The sequence below is a fragment of the Neomonachus schauinslandi genome, chromosome 5, assembly GCF_002201575.2.
Source record: "Neomonachus schauinslandi chromosome 5, ASM220157v2, whole genome shotgun sequence".
Classification (NCBI taxonomy): domain Eukaryota; kingdom Metazoa; phylum Chordata; class Mammalia; order Carnivora; family Phocidae; genus Neomonachus; species Neomonachus schauinslandi.
The window spans coordinates 121007928-121024480 of record NC_058407.1 but is presented as its reverse complement, the minus strand read 5'-3'; the positions used below and the strand labels follow the sequence as shown (position 1 = coordinate 121024480).

The following is a 16553-nucleotide window of genomic DNA, read 5'->3' as shown; positions in this document are numbered from 1 at the left end:
CTCCTGAGATTTTGTAGCTGATAAAACCTCATTCTGTGGATAGCCAACCTTCCCCAACCAATTGCAGCCAGGGAGTCAGCCAGGTTCCTTCAAGGAAAGGAGATATAGACTTCCCTCCATCATGTAATAGCCGACAATCACAAAGAAATTTGAAGTAGTCCACACTGCAGACTATGAAAAAAAGGATTCTAATTCTCTAGAAATGGACTATGTTATGGATTAATTTCTTAATCCCTTTGGGCTGCTATAATTAAAAAAACATAGACTGGGTGGCTTGAAGAAACATTTCTTCTCACAATTCTGGAGGCTGGGAAATCCAAGATCCAGGTGCTGGCAGATTTGGTATCTGGTGAGAACCTGCTTCCTGGTTTGCAGATGGCTGTTCTGCTGTGTCCTCACATGGTGGAGTGCAGGGAGAAGCAAGGTCTCTCAGGACTCTGATAAGGGCACTCATCCCATTCAGGAGGGCTTCGTTCTCATGACCTCATCGAAAGCCCCACTTCCTAATAGCATCACACTGGGGCATAGGGTTTCAACATGCAAATTTTGAGGGAAAGAAAACATTCAGTCCATAATATCTATGCTCCAGGACTTTGAGATCTAAATGTAACACGTTTCTCACTGCAAAGTGATAATAATGAATCCTTACCAGGCAATGAATGACACCTCTTCCTATCACATAGTTTCTTGGATATAATTAAATACTGCTTATTGTAATATTATAATAAGCTAAAGAGTTAAAGCAATTGTGAAACCTTGGAGAGAGAGAGAGAGAGAGAGTGTGTGTGTGTGTGTGTGTGTGTGGTGTTTATTATGGTAAGATACACATAACATGAAATTTACCATTTTAGGGACACCTGGGTGGCTCAGTTGGTTAAGCGTCTGCCTTTGGATCAGGTCATGATCCCAGAGTCCTGGGATCGAGTCCCACATCAGGCTCCTTGCTCATGGGGGAATCTGCTTCTCCCTCTGCCTGTTCCTCCCCCTCCTTGTGCTTGATCTCTCTCTCTCTGACAAATAAATGAATAAAATCTTTAAAAGAAATCTATTTTAACCATTTGAAGTGTATAATTTAATGACATTAAGTATATTCACATTGTTGTACAACCATTATTTAAAAGCTTTTTTCACCTTCCCAAATTGAAACTCCATACTCATTAAACACTAACTCCCCATTATCCCTGCCCCTACTCTCTGGCGTCCACCTGTTTGCTTTCTGTCTCTATAAATTTGACTACTCTAGGTACCTCATTTAAGTGGAATCATAGAGTATTGGTCTTTTTGTGACTGGTTCATTTTACTTAGCATGAGATCTTCAAGGTTGATCAATGTCAGCATGTGTCAGAATTTCTTTCCTTTTTAATGCTGAGTAATATTCCATTGTGTGTACACACAACATTTTGCTTATGCATTTATCCATCAATGGACATGGAGTTGCTTTCACCTCTTGGTTACTGTGACTAATGTTGCTATGAACATGGGTGTACAAATAGATCTTGAAGTCCCTGCTTTCAATTCTTTTATGTATATATCCAGAAGTGGAGTTGCTGAATCATATAGTAATTCTAATTTTAATTATTTGTTTTTCACAGTGGCTGCATCATTTTACCCTCCCAGTATCTCTGCATCTTCACCAACACTTGTTATAGTCTGTCATTTTGAAAATAACAATCCTAATGGATGTGAAGTGGTATCTTGTTGTTTTCATTTGCATTTCCTGAATGATTAGTGATGTTCTTTAGCATCATTTCATGTGCTTATTGACCATTTGTATATTTTCTTTGGGAAAAAATGTGTATTCAAGTCCTTTGATAATTTTGTTTAGATTTTTGTGTGAGTGAGTTGTAGGAGTTCTTTACATATTCTAGATATTAACCTCTTATCAGATATGTGATTTACAGATACTTCCTCCTATTCCATGTGTTCCCTTTTCACTCTGTTTATAATATCCTTTGATGCATAAAAGTTTTTCATGTTGGTAAAATCATATTTAAGCTATTTTTTTCTAATGTTTTCTTCCCTGAGCTTCTAATGACATATCCAAGAAACCATTGCCAAATCCAATGTTATGAAGATTTCTGCCTACATTTTCTTGTAAAGGTTTTATAGTTTTAGGTCTTACATTTAGGTCTTTGATCCATTTTGAGTGAATTTTTGTATATGGTGTAAGGTAAGAGTCCAATTTCATTCTCTTGCATGTGGATATCCAGTTTTCCCAATTCCACATGTTGAAAGGGCTGTTCTTTCCTTACTGAATTGTCTCTCGGCACTCTTGTCAAAATCAATTGCCTGTGTTTGCAAGAATTCATTTCTGGACTCTTTATTGTATTCTATTGGTCTATATGTCTGCTTTATGCCAGGACCACACTCTTAATTATCATAGCTTTGTGGTTAAGTTTGAAACCAGAAAGCGTGAGACCTTGAACTTCATTCTTTTTCAAGATTGTTTTGGTTATTCAGTGTCTCTTGAGATTTTTTTAAATTAATTTTAAGATGGGTTTTTCTATTTCTGTAAAAAAAAATCATTAAGAATTTGATAGGAGTTGCATTAAATCTGTAGATCACTTTACCTATTATTGATATCCAAGCAATATTAAGTCTTCCAATCCATGAACATGGGATGTCTTTCCCTTTATTTGTACCTTCTTGGTTAAGTTTGTTCCTAAGTATTTATTCTTTTTGATGCTATTGCAGATGAAATAGTTTTCTTAATATCCTTCCTTTTCAAAGTGTTCATTATTTGTGTATAGAAACACAGCAGATTTTTGTGTTGATTTTGTATCATACAACTGCTGAATTTTTAATTGCATTTTAACATCTCAGAAGTAGAAAAGGTATTGGCACTGGGCAACAAATTTTTATTTATCAGAAGGATATGTTTCATAAGCAGTAATTTTTAAATGTAATATAGTGAATACAGTTGTTTAAGTTAAAGACATTTACAAGTCAGAAGAATCCCATCATTAATCACATGAGCTCATTTCTCTCATTTTGTTTTTTAACTCACTAGAAACAGAAATCTGCCTCAATGTTATCCATTTTTTTCTCTTCTTCCTCAATTATAGTTGTATGAATAGATAAACATGCATTGATGAGAATATGTAAAGAAAAGAAATCTTTACTTTTTCCAAAAGTTAGAAGGGATGAAGACTGTATGACAAATTTGATCCTTGTGTGATTTTTTCTTTAGTAGAGCAACTTCCTTGTTAAATTTATGAAGTCTGTGACAGTGAATGCCAGATACAATCTTGTTTACTCATTAGGACTAACATAGGTTGTTTAAAATTCAGTTCATCTAAAGTTTATTGAAAGCATGAGATGATCACTTCTATGAAGAAACAACCTATGTATGGCTTCACGTTGTCAACAGTCTGGGAGAAGAGCAAAAAAGTCCTGTGATTGTTTCTGTGGTTAAATACTTACTAAAACAAGTAAGTTGGTCAGCTGACAGATGAGAGAAGAAAGACAAACAAAAATCAGGCTATCTTTTTATTGGATATATTAAGGCCAACAGTCTTTCTAATTTATAATTTTTCAGCAAGTTGTGATCTCATGGATGACTTCCTCAGAAAATTTTCTTGGAGACAGCGTATGTATAAAGGATCATATAGACTGAGTGTTCGAATTTGCAAACACTGTGTGAACTTGTGGGTGTCATTAAGAACCATAATAAACCTATCTACCTACCTATTTAATGGAAAAACTCCTACATGTCTCTTTGTAATCATTTTTTAGATAACATGTTATTTGTGAATAATTATCAAATAACCCTTCAAAAGATCCAAAGAAAAATTAATTGATTGCCTTATTAACATTGTCGTGAATATGTGGATGAGTGAATATTCACAGCTAATTTTTTTTCTCATGCATTTGACAATATACAGATGTTCCAGTGCCTCTTTCTAGCAATGATGATCATTTGCAAAAAATCTAGATATATTACTGGTATAAGACTGTGGAAAATATTTGGAAAAAAATCCTCTGTCCTGAGTATAAATAGAAGACTTTGAAATGGCACTACCTAGTTTGACGTATGCCACTAAACAGTTTAGTAACTCAAAATATGCTTTAGTTTTTCCTTCTTCTTTTCCTTTTTTTTTTTCTATTTTTAGAATAATAGGAATGTGTGAGTGGAACAGAAGAAATACAAAATGATCCATAACCATTATAATTCTTCTCCCAGTGGGCCTATACTTCCTGCTAAGAGTGTTTCTTTAATTTATCTAGTGACAGGGGTGCCTGGGTGGCTCAGTCGGTTAAGCATCTGATTTTGGCTCCGATCATGATCTCAGAGTCCTGGGATTGAGCTCTGCTTCGGGCTCCCTGCTCAGCAGGGAGTATGCTTCTCACTCTACCCCTCCCCCCATCATGCTCTCTCTCTCTCTCTCTCAAATAAATAAAACCTTTAAAAAAATTTATCTAGTGACTCAGATGATCAGCTTTTTTTTTGGTCTATACTATCTGCAGTGGTGGCCACTGCCCATGTATGGCTATCCCATCAAGCCCTTGAAATGTGGTTAGTATAACTGGGAAATGGAATTTTTTTAATTAAAAATTAATTTAAAAAATATTTTTTTAGAGCAGTTTGAGGTTAATGACAAAATTGAATAGAAAGTACAGAGAATTCCCAAATAACATCTGACCTATACATGCATGCCTCCCCCACTCTCAACATCCCACACCACAGAGGTACATTTATTATAACTGATGAAACTATATTGACATTATTATCAGCCAAAGTCTGTAGTTTACATTTGGATTCATGTGTGGTGGTGTACATTCTATGCGTTTTGACAAGTGACATATACCACACTTGTAATATCATATAGAATATTTCCCCTGCCCTAAAAATCCTCTGTATTCTGCCTCTTCATCCCTCCTTTTCTGTTAACCCCTAGAAACCACTAATCTTTTTTTTTATCTCTGTAGTTTTGCCTTTTCCAGATGTAATGTAGTTGGAATCATACAATATATACCTTTTGAAATTGGCTTCTTTCACTTAGTAATATGCTTTAAGTTTCCTCCACATTGTTCTGTGGCTTGATAGGTCATTTCTTTTTAGCACTAAATAATATTGTCTGGATGTACCACAGTGCATTTATCCATTCTCTTACTGAAGAACATCTTGGTTGCTTCCAGGTTTGGGCAATTATGAATAAAGCTGCTATAAATATCCGTGTGCAGGTTTTTGTATGAACCTAAGTTTTTTATATATTTAGGAGAATACCAAGGAGTGTAATCACTGAATCATATGATAAGAATATGGCTAGTTTTATAAAAGATTTCCAAATGTCTTCCAAAGTGATTGTACCATTTTGCATTCCCACCAGCAATAAATGAGAGTTCCTATTGCTCCAGATCCTTGTCAGCATTTAGTGTTGTCAGTGTTTGGATTTTGGCCATGCTAGTAGTTGTGTAGAGATATCTCATTGCTGTTTTCACTTGAAATTTGCTAGTGACATATCATGTTGAACACCTTTTAATATGCTTATTTGCCATCTGTGTACCTTCCTTGGAGAGGTGTGTCTATTCAGGTCTTTTAACCATTTTTTAAAAAACTGGGTTATTTCTTATTTATGTGTTTTAAGAGTTCTTTGTATGTTTTGGATAGCAGTCTTTTATCAATATGTCTTTTGCACAAATTTTTTTCCAGTCTCTGGTTTATCTTTTCATTTTCTTGACATTGTCTTTCACAGAGAAGAAAATTTAATTCTAAAGAGATCAGTTTATCAATTATTTCTTTCATGAATCATGTCTCTGGTATTATATTTTAAAAGGCATCCCTGTACCCAAGATCATCTGTTTTCTCCTTTGTTATCTTCTAGGATTTTCATGGTTTTGTGTTTTCCATTTAGACCTATGATTCTTCTTGACTTAATTTTTGTGAAGGGTAGAAGTTCTGTGTAAAGATTCATTATAGGGTTGTTTTTTGTTTTTTGGTTTTTTTTAACATGTGGATGTCTGATAATTCCAACACCATTTATTGAAAAGACTATCTTTGTTCCATTTTATTATTTTTGCTCCTTTGTCAAAGACCAGTTGACTATATTTATGTGGTTCTATTTCTGGCCTCTTTATTCCATTCCATTGATCTGTTTCTCTGTTCTTTCACCATTTCCACACTGTTGTGATAATTTTATAGTAATTCTTGAAGACTGATAGTGTCAACTCTCCAACTTCGTTCTTCTCATTCAATATTATGGTGGCCATTCTGGGTCTCTTGCCTCTTCATATAAACTCTGGAATCAGTTTGCCAATATCCGTGAAATAACTTGCTGAGATTTTGAATGGGGTTGTGTTGAATCTATAGAAGAACTGACATCTTGACAATATTGAGTTTTCCTGCCCATGAACATGGAATATCTCTAGATTTATTTAGTTTTTCCTTGATGTCTTTTACTAGAATTTTATACTTTTCCTCATATAGATTTATACTTGGGTATAGCATTATTTTGGGGGCTAATATAAATGGTAATGTGTTTTTAATTCAAATTCCACTTGTTCATTTTCCTCATATGTAAGAATTGACTTTTGTATATTAACTTTGTATCTTGCGACCTTGCTATAAGCACTTATTAGTTCTAGGAGGGTTTGTTTTTATGATTCTTTTGGATTTTATACATAGATGGCCTTTTTTGGTATTCTTTTCATTTCCTTTTATTCTCTTACTGCACTCACTAGGACTTCCAATTTGATGTTGAAAAACAGTTGTGGGAGGGGACATCCTTGCCTTGTCCCTGATCTTAGCAGTAAATTTTCTAGTTTCTCACCATTGGGCATGATGTTACCTGTAGGATTTTTTTTGTTACAAATGATCATGATGATTTTGAGGAAGTTTCTCTCTATTCTTAGTTTGCTGGGAGTTTTTATCATAAATGGGTGTTGAATTTTGCCAATGCTTTTTATGCATCTATTGATATCTTCTTTAGCCTGTTGATGTTGCAATGTAGATCACAGTAATTGATTGTGGAATGTTGAACCAGCCTTATATAATTGGATATATCCCACTTGATTATGGTGTATAATTCTTTTTATGTATTGTTGGATTCGATTTGCTAATATTTTGTTGAGAAGTTTTGCATCTCTGTTCATAAGAAATATTGCTCTATAGTTTTTATATAATGCCTTTAGTTTCTATATTAAGACATTGCTGGCCTCACAGAATGAGTTGGGAAGTATTCCCTCTGCTTCTATCTTTTGGAAAAGATTGTAGAGAATTAGTATGATTTCTTCCTGTTTGGTTGAATTCACTGGTGAATAACCTTTTTGAAGGTTATTAATTATTGATTCAATTTTATCCTGCTTGCTATTCCTTGAGCTCCTTGCATCTGTGATTTGGTACCTGACATTAATTTGGGAGAAATTCACAGCAATTATTGCTTCTGATATTGCTTCAGTTTTTTTCTCTCTTTCTTTTTTCTGGTATGATATTACACCTTTCCCCCCATGGTTTGGATATTGTTTTTTAGGGGGGTCTTTTTAGTCATTTTTCTCTCTGATTTTCAATTTTGAAAGTTCCTACTGTCATAACTTCAAACTCAAGAGTTTTTCCTCAGCCATGTCTAATCTACTAACAAGCCCTTCATTCTTCATTTCTCTTGCAGTATTTTTGATCTCTAACATCTTTTTTTTTTATTCTTTCTTAGAATTTCCATCTCTCCATTTATATTATCTTTGATTGCTTATGTTGTCTACTTTTCCCATTAAAGCCTTTACCATATCAATCATAGTTTTTTTGTTTTGTTTTGTTTTAAGTTCCTAGTCTGATAATGCCAACTTTCCTGCTGTATCTGACTCTGGTTCTCATGGTTATTCAGTCTCTTCAAACTGTGTTTTTTGCCTTCATGTAATTCATGTTGTTTTTGTTGAAAGGATGACATGATGTACTGGGTAAAAGGAACAGTGGTAAATAGTCCTTTAATAATATAGTAATAAGGTATGGGGAAAGGGGAAGCACTATATAGTTCTTTGATTGGGTCTTGGTCTTTTGGTGAGCTGGTGCTCCCAGATGGTGAACTTATTGTCTCCTCCCCCTTTAGGTGGAAGAGAATGGCTAGAGGGGGGTGAATTTGAGTATTTCCCTTCCCTAGGCGGGATAAAGTCTAATAAAACCCCAGCAGGTTAGGCTCTGATAAAATAGTTTCTCCTAAGGGAAGTCCTTGTTAAGATCAGAATCCTCTGGCATATTTCAAAATGGCTCCTTTATCTTCCTCCAGATGAAAGCATGAGGGGATTTCCCCCCAATACTCACTGTGAAAATTCAGTAGAGCTCCTGGCAGAAAAATCCACAAAAGTGTGGATTAAGACTTAAGACTGGGTCCCCTTAGATTTTTTTAACTTTTAGGCTTACCTACACTAAATCTCTAGTAATTTGGCAATTACAGTTTATTTCTCTACCCTGGCACTGGTTTCCACAAAAGTTTCTGCTTGTAGGTTTCTGCTCAGGTAAGTCTGATTCTCTATATACACTTGTTTTTCTCTCCAATGTTTGGGCCAGCCATTTGATCTCACTTTTCTGTCATTTCTGAGAAGAGTTGTTGATTTTTCAGTTTCTTCGTCTTTTTACTTGCTCTTGGGTGAATTAGTGACTTCTAATCTTGTATGACATACCAGAAACCAGAAGTCTTTGATATTAAATTTTTAAGTGTATAGTTTGCATATGCAAACAGATAATTGCAGATTTGCAAGCCAAATCATGACTTTCACTCATAAATTTCCATCTTGTTCTCAGATGTGGGTCTTCTGCAAGGACACAATTAAGCTTGTTACAAATGTGACAGTAAGAGCAGTGCATGGAATATGTGCCCCTAGAGAGATTAAGCATTATTAGGACAGCCTATAAAATAAGTTTCTGAGGTTTTCTCTCTCATCATATTTCTTAGGAACAAAAGTGGTTCCTTTTAGCAAATGTAAATGTATATACCCAACTCAGTGTGCACAAAGGGTTTAAGGGATCTTCTGAAAAGAAGATGGTATAAGTCAGTTATCAAGGGAGGTTCATGAATGGAGAAGCAAATCATTTCTCTTGAAAGTTGATAATGCCAAAAACTATGCATTCCTGAGAGAGGAAAAATATCTGAATTACAATCTTAACCTTCAAAAGAGACATCACCGAATGTCTTCAGCAAGTGAATGTTGAATATTTATATTTAAATTGTAAGTTTTTCATAATGAAAAGACTTAGTTTTTTTAGTGTTTTTTAGAAGCATTGGATGCTGAATTTTCTTTTTCAGTATGTACATTTATGATTCATACTGAAAGCAAATGTTGAAATATCTAATGAGAGATCTTTAACACCAACAAGAAACCAGTTTCAGATTACAGATGGAAGTAGACAGAGAAGGCTTTGCATGGCAAGACTCTGAAGCTTAGATGTGTAAGGAGAGACCAAAAATCTTAGTTCTAGAGAATGTTTTATAGATCATCCTCCTGTGTGATACGTCTTCCCTGGTATATAATTATTACATAGCATATGACATTATAATTTTTCTAGTTTCTTTCCTGATGGTTTCTAACGTTCTCTGTGAGTATTCCTTTTAAAACTTTAGCTTGACTATGAATACAGTTATGGACACTGACTCAAGTGTAAATCATTTACTTAATATAACTTTCTAAAATGTTCAGAAATTCTAATTAGCAGTTGGCCATCATACCTACATCTCAGTTCGTTAGAATTATAGGGGTCCTTATCTGTAGTCGCTGTGTAGACTTGGCACATCTTGGGTAATTTCTCTCCTGTGTCTGATTCAAATTTGAAAACAAAACAAAACAATGGCATGATAAAAGACTACCTTTTAGGTAAAGATTTTCTTATTTCTTTTCCTTCTTTTTTTAATTTTTCTTGCCAGAAAATTACAATTCCTTGACTGTCATGTTTTGGCATCCACTGATTTGAGTTGGGGAACTTGCTAAACATTGCAGGTAAAAAAGAAAATTACTTTCTACCTCAAGGTTTCCAAGTTTCTGGCTGAAATCTAAAAAATATATCTCTTGGCTCTATCTCTGGGCAAAGGTGGTTTGCTAACATTTCTTCTCTTTTCTCCTGACCATTTTCTTCATTGTTAACATACTCTATCCATCATTTCACCCCCTCTAGTCTTAGGGTATAAATCAAGATCTATAAAATTGTTCAATAAAAGAATTTAATTGCCCTAGAGGAAAAGGGGACTTTTCTTTCTTGAAATCCAGGGGGAAATGGGAAGTAATAAAGCTGATGTCAGGAATATTTTAAAAAGAAAAAAGGAAATACATACCCTTAAAAATTAATTCATATGGATCTTTATTTTCCTTCAAAATTTACTGGCCAAAATGATAAAAGAAAATATGAGCAGATTCAAAGTAAGTGAAATGCTGTAATCAGACATGGTTGAGATTTGGCATTTTATATTTGTATCTTTTGGAAAGACTTCTTGTAAGACTCTCTGGCATTTTGGTGTATATCCAAGAGATATTATGATTTATATATTCATCCATAATCATTCAGAAAGGAGCCAAGTATTGTCTCAAAAGTAAGCTTAGCTGGATTTTCTTCCCAAGCCCATTTATGTACAGACATGAAAAGTTCAGATAGACCATCCAAATTAAGATGATCCATATCAGAATGAGACTCTCAAACTTTTTTCTGAAATGTTGATTTTCATTGTCCATTTTTATAGGCTTACAAAGTTAGTCTTTTTTTTAATAGCTTTTTTCAAGTACATGTTGTCTGCCTTAAAAACAGAACCAATAACATAACTTTTATAACAAAAGCAGCATGATATCTATATGTTGCATAATATATTTTCATTATGTTTTCACATGCAATGACTTTTATGTCTAGTTGAACATTGTTAGCATTGATATTTACACTTTTTTCTAATTAGGTAGAAATGTGTCGGTCATTATAGAGATGAATTTCAGGTAGAGAGCTCGTCGTTACAGGCCTTTATATGTCCTTGTTAGAAGGTGGAGGAGAGACAGTAAAGTATCCTCCAAACTGAGAAAGCATGGTGAAAACAGAAAATGAAGGAGACCACTCCATATAGTTCACACAAAATTTTATTCAGGGTAATTTATTGTTGGGGGGGTAGGGCAGGCAATGATCCATGGCAGCGGTATAGTTATTCTCTGCAAAATCCAGACCTTAGTGCACAGATTATATAGAGGGGACACGCAGAAGGTCATTGTCATGAGATTCACATGCACCTCCAAGGGCTTGCATGCCCCTAACTGACAGCTAACTTTTAATTAGATCTCGGGCATCACCTGTGCATCAGGAAGGGGAAAGACTATGTTATCTCTAACAGATTCATGGGAGGCCAAAATAAGCTTCCCCTAATCCCAGCCTCAGTGGGCATTTCTAAGGTATGTATATTAATCTCTAAGGGGGCCAGAACACATAGCCCTAAGAGAGCTCACTGAACAAACATGAACACAATGGAGGGCCAAAGATGGAGTCTGTATTGTCTGCATTCCTACAGTCCTCTACAGTAATGAGATGAGCTGGCTTCTTGTCCTAGTTCTGACGTCACATCCATGTGACTTTGATTAAGTCATTATCCTCCTTGAGCCATTGTTTCCTCCTAACTAAAAGGAGTTAATAATTTTGTCTCTTGCAGGATTATGAGGAGTAAATGGGGGTGCGGGATATAAGAAAGGGCATGATAAAACAGATGAAAATGAAAGTAAGCACTGCATAAGACCTTCAGCTCGAGCATCCTGAAGGACCTCAAGGAAAAAATGAGCTGCTAGGAGGCACACCTACATGGATGGCAAGATATTGTACAGCCAGTTATTTTGATTAAAAAGTGAAAAGCAGGGATCCTGCTGCAAAACTTCCCAGAAGATATTGCATTCATGTGAATGGTGGCTCCTGGAGCTGTAAAATATTCATGGTGTTTTCTTGTGGATAATGTCATCTACATACTCAGAATCAAAGATTCTTGGTTTTCTTACTGGGAGTGTGGCCACTGACAGAGCCTGGAAACTCTTCTAAACACATTTATTCAATTTTATCATGTGTTACTATAAGCCAACAGCTGGTCTATAAACTTAGGCTGGTGAGAAAAACAATAGATCAAACACTTGTTTTTTAAAAATTGTGGCATTTTTTTTATTTAGTCGGGACAGAAACTTGTTTGAGATTATGAAGGAAGTCCAAAGACACTAACTTAATCTTTGCAGTTTTGTAACTTAAACATTTTGGCTATTAAATCTACCTAATCAAGACCTACTTCTTTCCAACCAAAGACCCTGAGTAGACGTTTGAGGCAAAGATGGAACTTAGAAAATGAGCTTTCTAAAATGTAGGTTAAGAAATTGATGGTTTGAAAATGTATCTCAAGTTCTACCTGTTGAACTAGAACCGTTTTCACCACCATGCTTTGTATCTTGGCTGAAGTATTTTTCTCAACAATTCACTAAAAACAATCACGATGGTTCAGTCAGTTATTCCTATTTTAGGAGTATTTGCCCAAAAGAAATCTTTTTAGAAATTACTTCTACTTCATCAGAGATGAACACCCAGGTGGCACTAGACACAATAGACTTAAGACGAGATGTTAATTCATCCACATCTTGAGGATCAATATTAATTACCTTGCTTGCAAAACAAGGAGAGGGAACTACAAAATGTCTTAGTGTATTTGGAGATAAGGTTAATCAAAGTTTGAGCCTTTATGTGACCAGAGATGGCATAATTATGTCTCACAGATGGTCTGATAGACAAATAATTGAGACAGAAGGAAACTGGTCACCTGTGTTGTCTGGCCTTGAAGTAAATGCTTGAAGGAAATTGCTTACAAACTGTTGAGACTCAGATGTATTGGGTACCTCCAATGCATGTATCTTGTTATTCCCTCAAGAGTACCATCGATTGCTAGCTCTTTGGGAATAGTCTATGGATTTTCAAAATGTCATTGTAAATTTATAATAGATAATGAACCATACAGGATTACTCTAAAGTAGTATGGCTAAACTTATGTTTAAACATGGCAGAAAAACATCAAAAGGACACATAATTTGTTTAAGGTTATCTACCCAGGACAGCATTTCTGGATCCTACTTTGCCTTTTGGCCCACTGCTCAGTGTTAGGGTGTGAGATAGCAGGTCACAATAATCCTAATCTTCATCTTGTCAATTTCTCTAATCAAACGGAGAAATATCTATCTCAAGCATACCCAAAGAGAACATTCAGGATGCTCTTGTACAGACATTAAAAAAAAACAAGTCAACCTAGAAAAAGAATACATCAACCATTTGACTGCCATAAATCTAAAACCCTGGCATATTTTATAGGTGTTACCTTTTTCTTGCTGTCAATAACACAGGAGTTCTCAACCAGAGGTGATTTTTTTTATCCCCCCAGGGGACATGTGACAACATCTGGAGACATTTGCGGTTGTCACAACTGGGGTCAGAGGTAACAGCTGACAACTGTCAGGTAGAAGCCAGGCATGCTGCTGAACATCCTTTAACACACACAAGAGCCCCATAACAAAGAATTATCCAACCCAAAATGTCAATAATGTCATGGTCCGGTGAAGTCTTGCCTCCATGTTGACCTAAGCCGGTTTTCCAATAGAAATGACTATGTCATGCAAAAGATATAGTCACTCTCACCTTCTTAGGATGAGGGATTCAAAGGAAAATGGGACGGAAACACCACGAGGATGAAAGCTACAGCATAGGGAATACCGTCCATGGTATTCTAGCCTTGTAAGGTGACCGACTGTTGCTACATCTGTGGTGAGCGCACAACGTATAGAGATGTGAAATCACTATGTTGTACACTCAAAACTAAGGTAACAATGTCAACTATACTTCAACTAAAAAAAATAAATACAAAGAGATTTTAAAAAAGGAACATGTTGAGGTGCTTTTCCCCCGGACGCTCACAAGAACATTTTCTTCTACATGGTATTAAAGCCATTCCACTAACCATACAGCTGCCTCTTGCCTCTCCAAGAGTAAAACACAGCCCTAGCGCGTGATGTCTTTATTGTCCTAAAGGTCAGGAAGACCTTGGTGACCTCTTTGGTGATCTCTTTGAAAGGAAACAAATATATGCTTCGTAACAACAAGTATATTTAGCGGCTTCATAAACCTAACAGAACAGTCAAAAATAATACTTTATATCTACTATCTATTTACATTTAAGCACTCTCTGAAAACAAAAGTAAAAAGGGTTGGGTTGGCTTTCAGCTGATAACTGTCATTTTAAGACTTCTGGCAACCCTAGGATCCTTCTAACCACAGTCGAATGATTTAATTTATCTTATACTTTTAAATTTTGGTCAAGAGTAGGTATTAAGCATTTTGTAACTGTTTTGGGAATTTGAAAGGTTATTAAGTTCTGAATAACAGAGTCTCTCATGTTTTCCCACCAAACTTTTCCCAGCAGTGAGTATATCTGGATCTTATTCTGGTTTTTTATTCTTTTTTTAGCTTCCTGAAATGACTCATGTTCAAACACGGCGACCCTGGTTGATGTTTCTCCTGCAGAACTTTGGATTGACCCTAGGTTGGCTTTCTCTCTTACTGTTGGCTATATATGAACAAAATATTAAAATATAAGTTAAAGAGTATCAAAATCCTTCAAAAGCGAATTTATACGGCTTAATTTTGTTTTTTTTGTTGTCCTCTAGAGTGGCTGGTAAATTAAGCATTTTTATCTTCGAGGAAGGGTGTGTGTTATTTAGTTCATTAACTTATTAATTTTATGATGCACTTTCGTCTTAGGATATAAATGTCAGGTTGTCCTCAATTAAAATTTTGGTATCAGTACCCAGCACCATGATGGAACTCCTATCTTTTTGAGTAATTAGCAAATTCTAAATGAATGCTGGTAAACTTTCAAACAATATTGTTTTGCTAACAAAGAATGTTTGTAGTGTTTGAAGTGGACAGACGCCTGCTGGGATCAAATCGGCGGCAACTTCTTTGATGTCAATAATATTTTTCTTCTTGTAAGACGAGAAACCATGAGCAAAATAAATTACAAATAAATGTAATAAAGTCTCGTGTTAATGTGATGATTTGTATGACCTTCTCTTACTGGGTGTCAGATTCTGAGTCAATTCTTGGAAAACCAATATAACATAGTTCACCTGGAAGCATTACCCACTGGCTCATAAATGCTTATAAATCAGCAAATTCAGGAAGCCGGAAGGATAATAGATCGGCATTCTTTCTAATCACCAAATAAAATCTGTTCTAGGTAAGGAGAAATGGAAACAAAAAGGGAAGTTAAGAATTTTTTTAAATTCATGGGGCGCCTGGGTGGCTCAGTTGGTTAAGCGACTGCCTTCGGCTCAGGTCATGATCCTGGAGTCCCGGGATCGAGTCCCGCATCGGGCTCCCAGCTCAGCAGGGAGTCTGCTTCTCCCTCTGACCCTCCTCCCTCTCATGCTCTCTGTCTCTCATTCTCTCTCTCTCAAATAAATAAATAAAATCTTTAAAAAAAAAAAAGAATTTTTTTAAATTCATAAAGCTAGAGTCAGGCAGTAGATCAATGTATAAACTCTCACAAATTCCACAGACTGCGCCTATGGATACAATATTAGTGATGATGCGATATAGTTTATATTTTCTTGAGTAAACCTAAATGTTATTTCCGTAGGTAAGTTCGTGAAATGTGCAAGCTGCAGTACTGATAACCCAGAAAAATTATTTTTTTTTAAAGATTTTATTTATTTATTTGAGAGAGAGAGAATGAGACAGAGAGAGAGAGCATGAGAGGGGGAGGGTCAGAGGGAGAAGCAGACTCCCCGCCGAGCAGGGAGCCCGATGCGGAACTCGATCCCGGGACTCCAGGATCATGACCTGAGCCGAAGGCAGTCGCTTAACCAACTGAGCCACCCAGGTGCCCCTAACCCAGAAAAATTATTAAAATAGAAAATATCCTGGCTTTAGTTATTTTTCTTGGAAAACAGAGGCCTAATATTTTTATTTTCTTATTGATATATCTTGACAAGGGAAAAGGCCCATTTTACTGCCAAAATGACTCATGGCACTCGATCAAATACGTCTCTTCTGCTTCTTTCTTACCGGTACACATACTCTTTGCCATGTCCCACCCAAGCACCATCTTTTTCAACCACCTTTATTTGATTTCAAAATGAGGCTGGTTTCTTCTTCAGTGGTCTTTAGAGCTTGATTTAAGGGGGCCTCATGATAAAGTGCAGTAGTTCACAGACGTTGGCCTACATTAAGATCAACTGGAGGATTTATTCAAACACAGAATGTTCGTCTCCATACGGAGAGTTTCTGATTCTGAAGGTCTGGGCAGGGTTTGAGACTTTGATTTTGAACGACCTCCAGGTGATACCGAGGCTGCTGGTCGGCGGGGTGGGGCCCTTTGAGCTCCACTGGTGTGGTAGAAGTCAGGCACACCTGGCTTCAAGAAAGAGCAGGTGCACGACCCTGTTGCCCAAATGCTGTGTGATTCTAATTAAGTTGATTAACACCGCAAACCTCATGCCAGACCAGCGTTCCTAGGTTGAAACTCCTTTCCCTTTGCGTCCTTGCCTGGGAGCATCGGATCAGTTACCGGATGAGGAGTCCACAGGGAGGC

The 16553-nt window shown here is 36.1% G+C and overlaps 1 protein-coding gene across 3 annotated transcripts in view; it reads left to right on the top strand.

The window, feature by feature from the left end:
• SLC39A12 (solute carrier family 39 member 12) overlaps positions 1-14554 on the top strand; it is a 67187-nt gene extending 52633 nt beyond the window's left edge. For all 3 annotated transcript variants that reach the window (XM_044914992.1, XM_044914991.1, XM_044914990.1), the window contains one exon: positions 14426-14554. In XM_044914992.1, coding sequence (XP_044770927.1) covers positions 14426-14554 — 129 coding nt within the window. The remainder of the gene's footprint in view (positions 1-14425) is intronic.
• The last annotated feature ends 1999 nt before the right edge of the window (positions 14555-16553 follow it).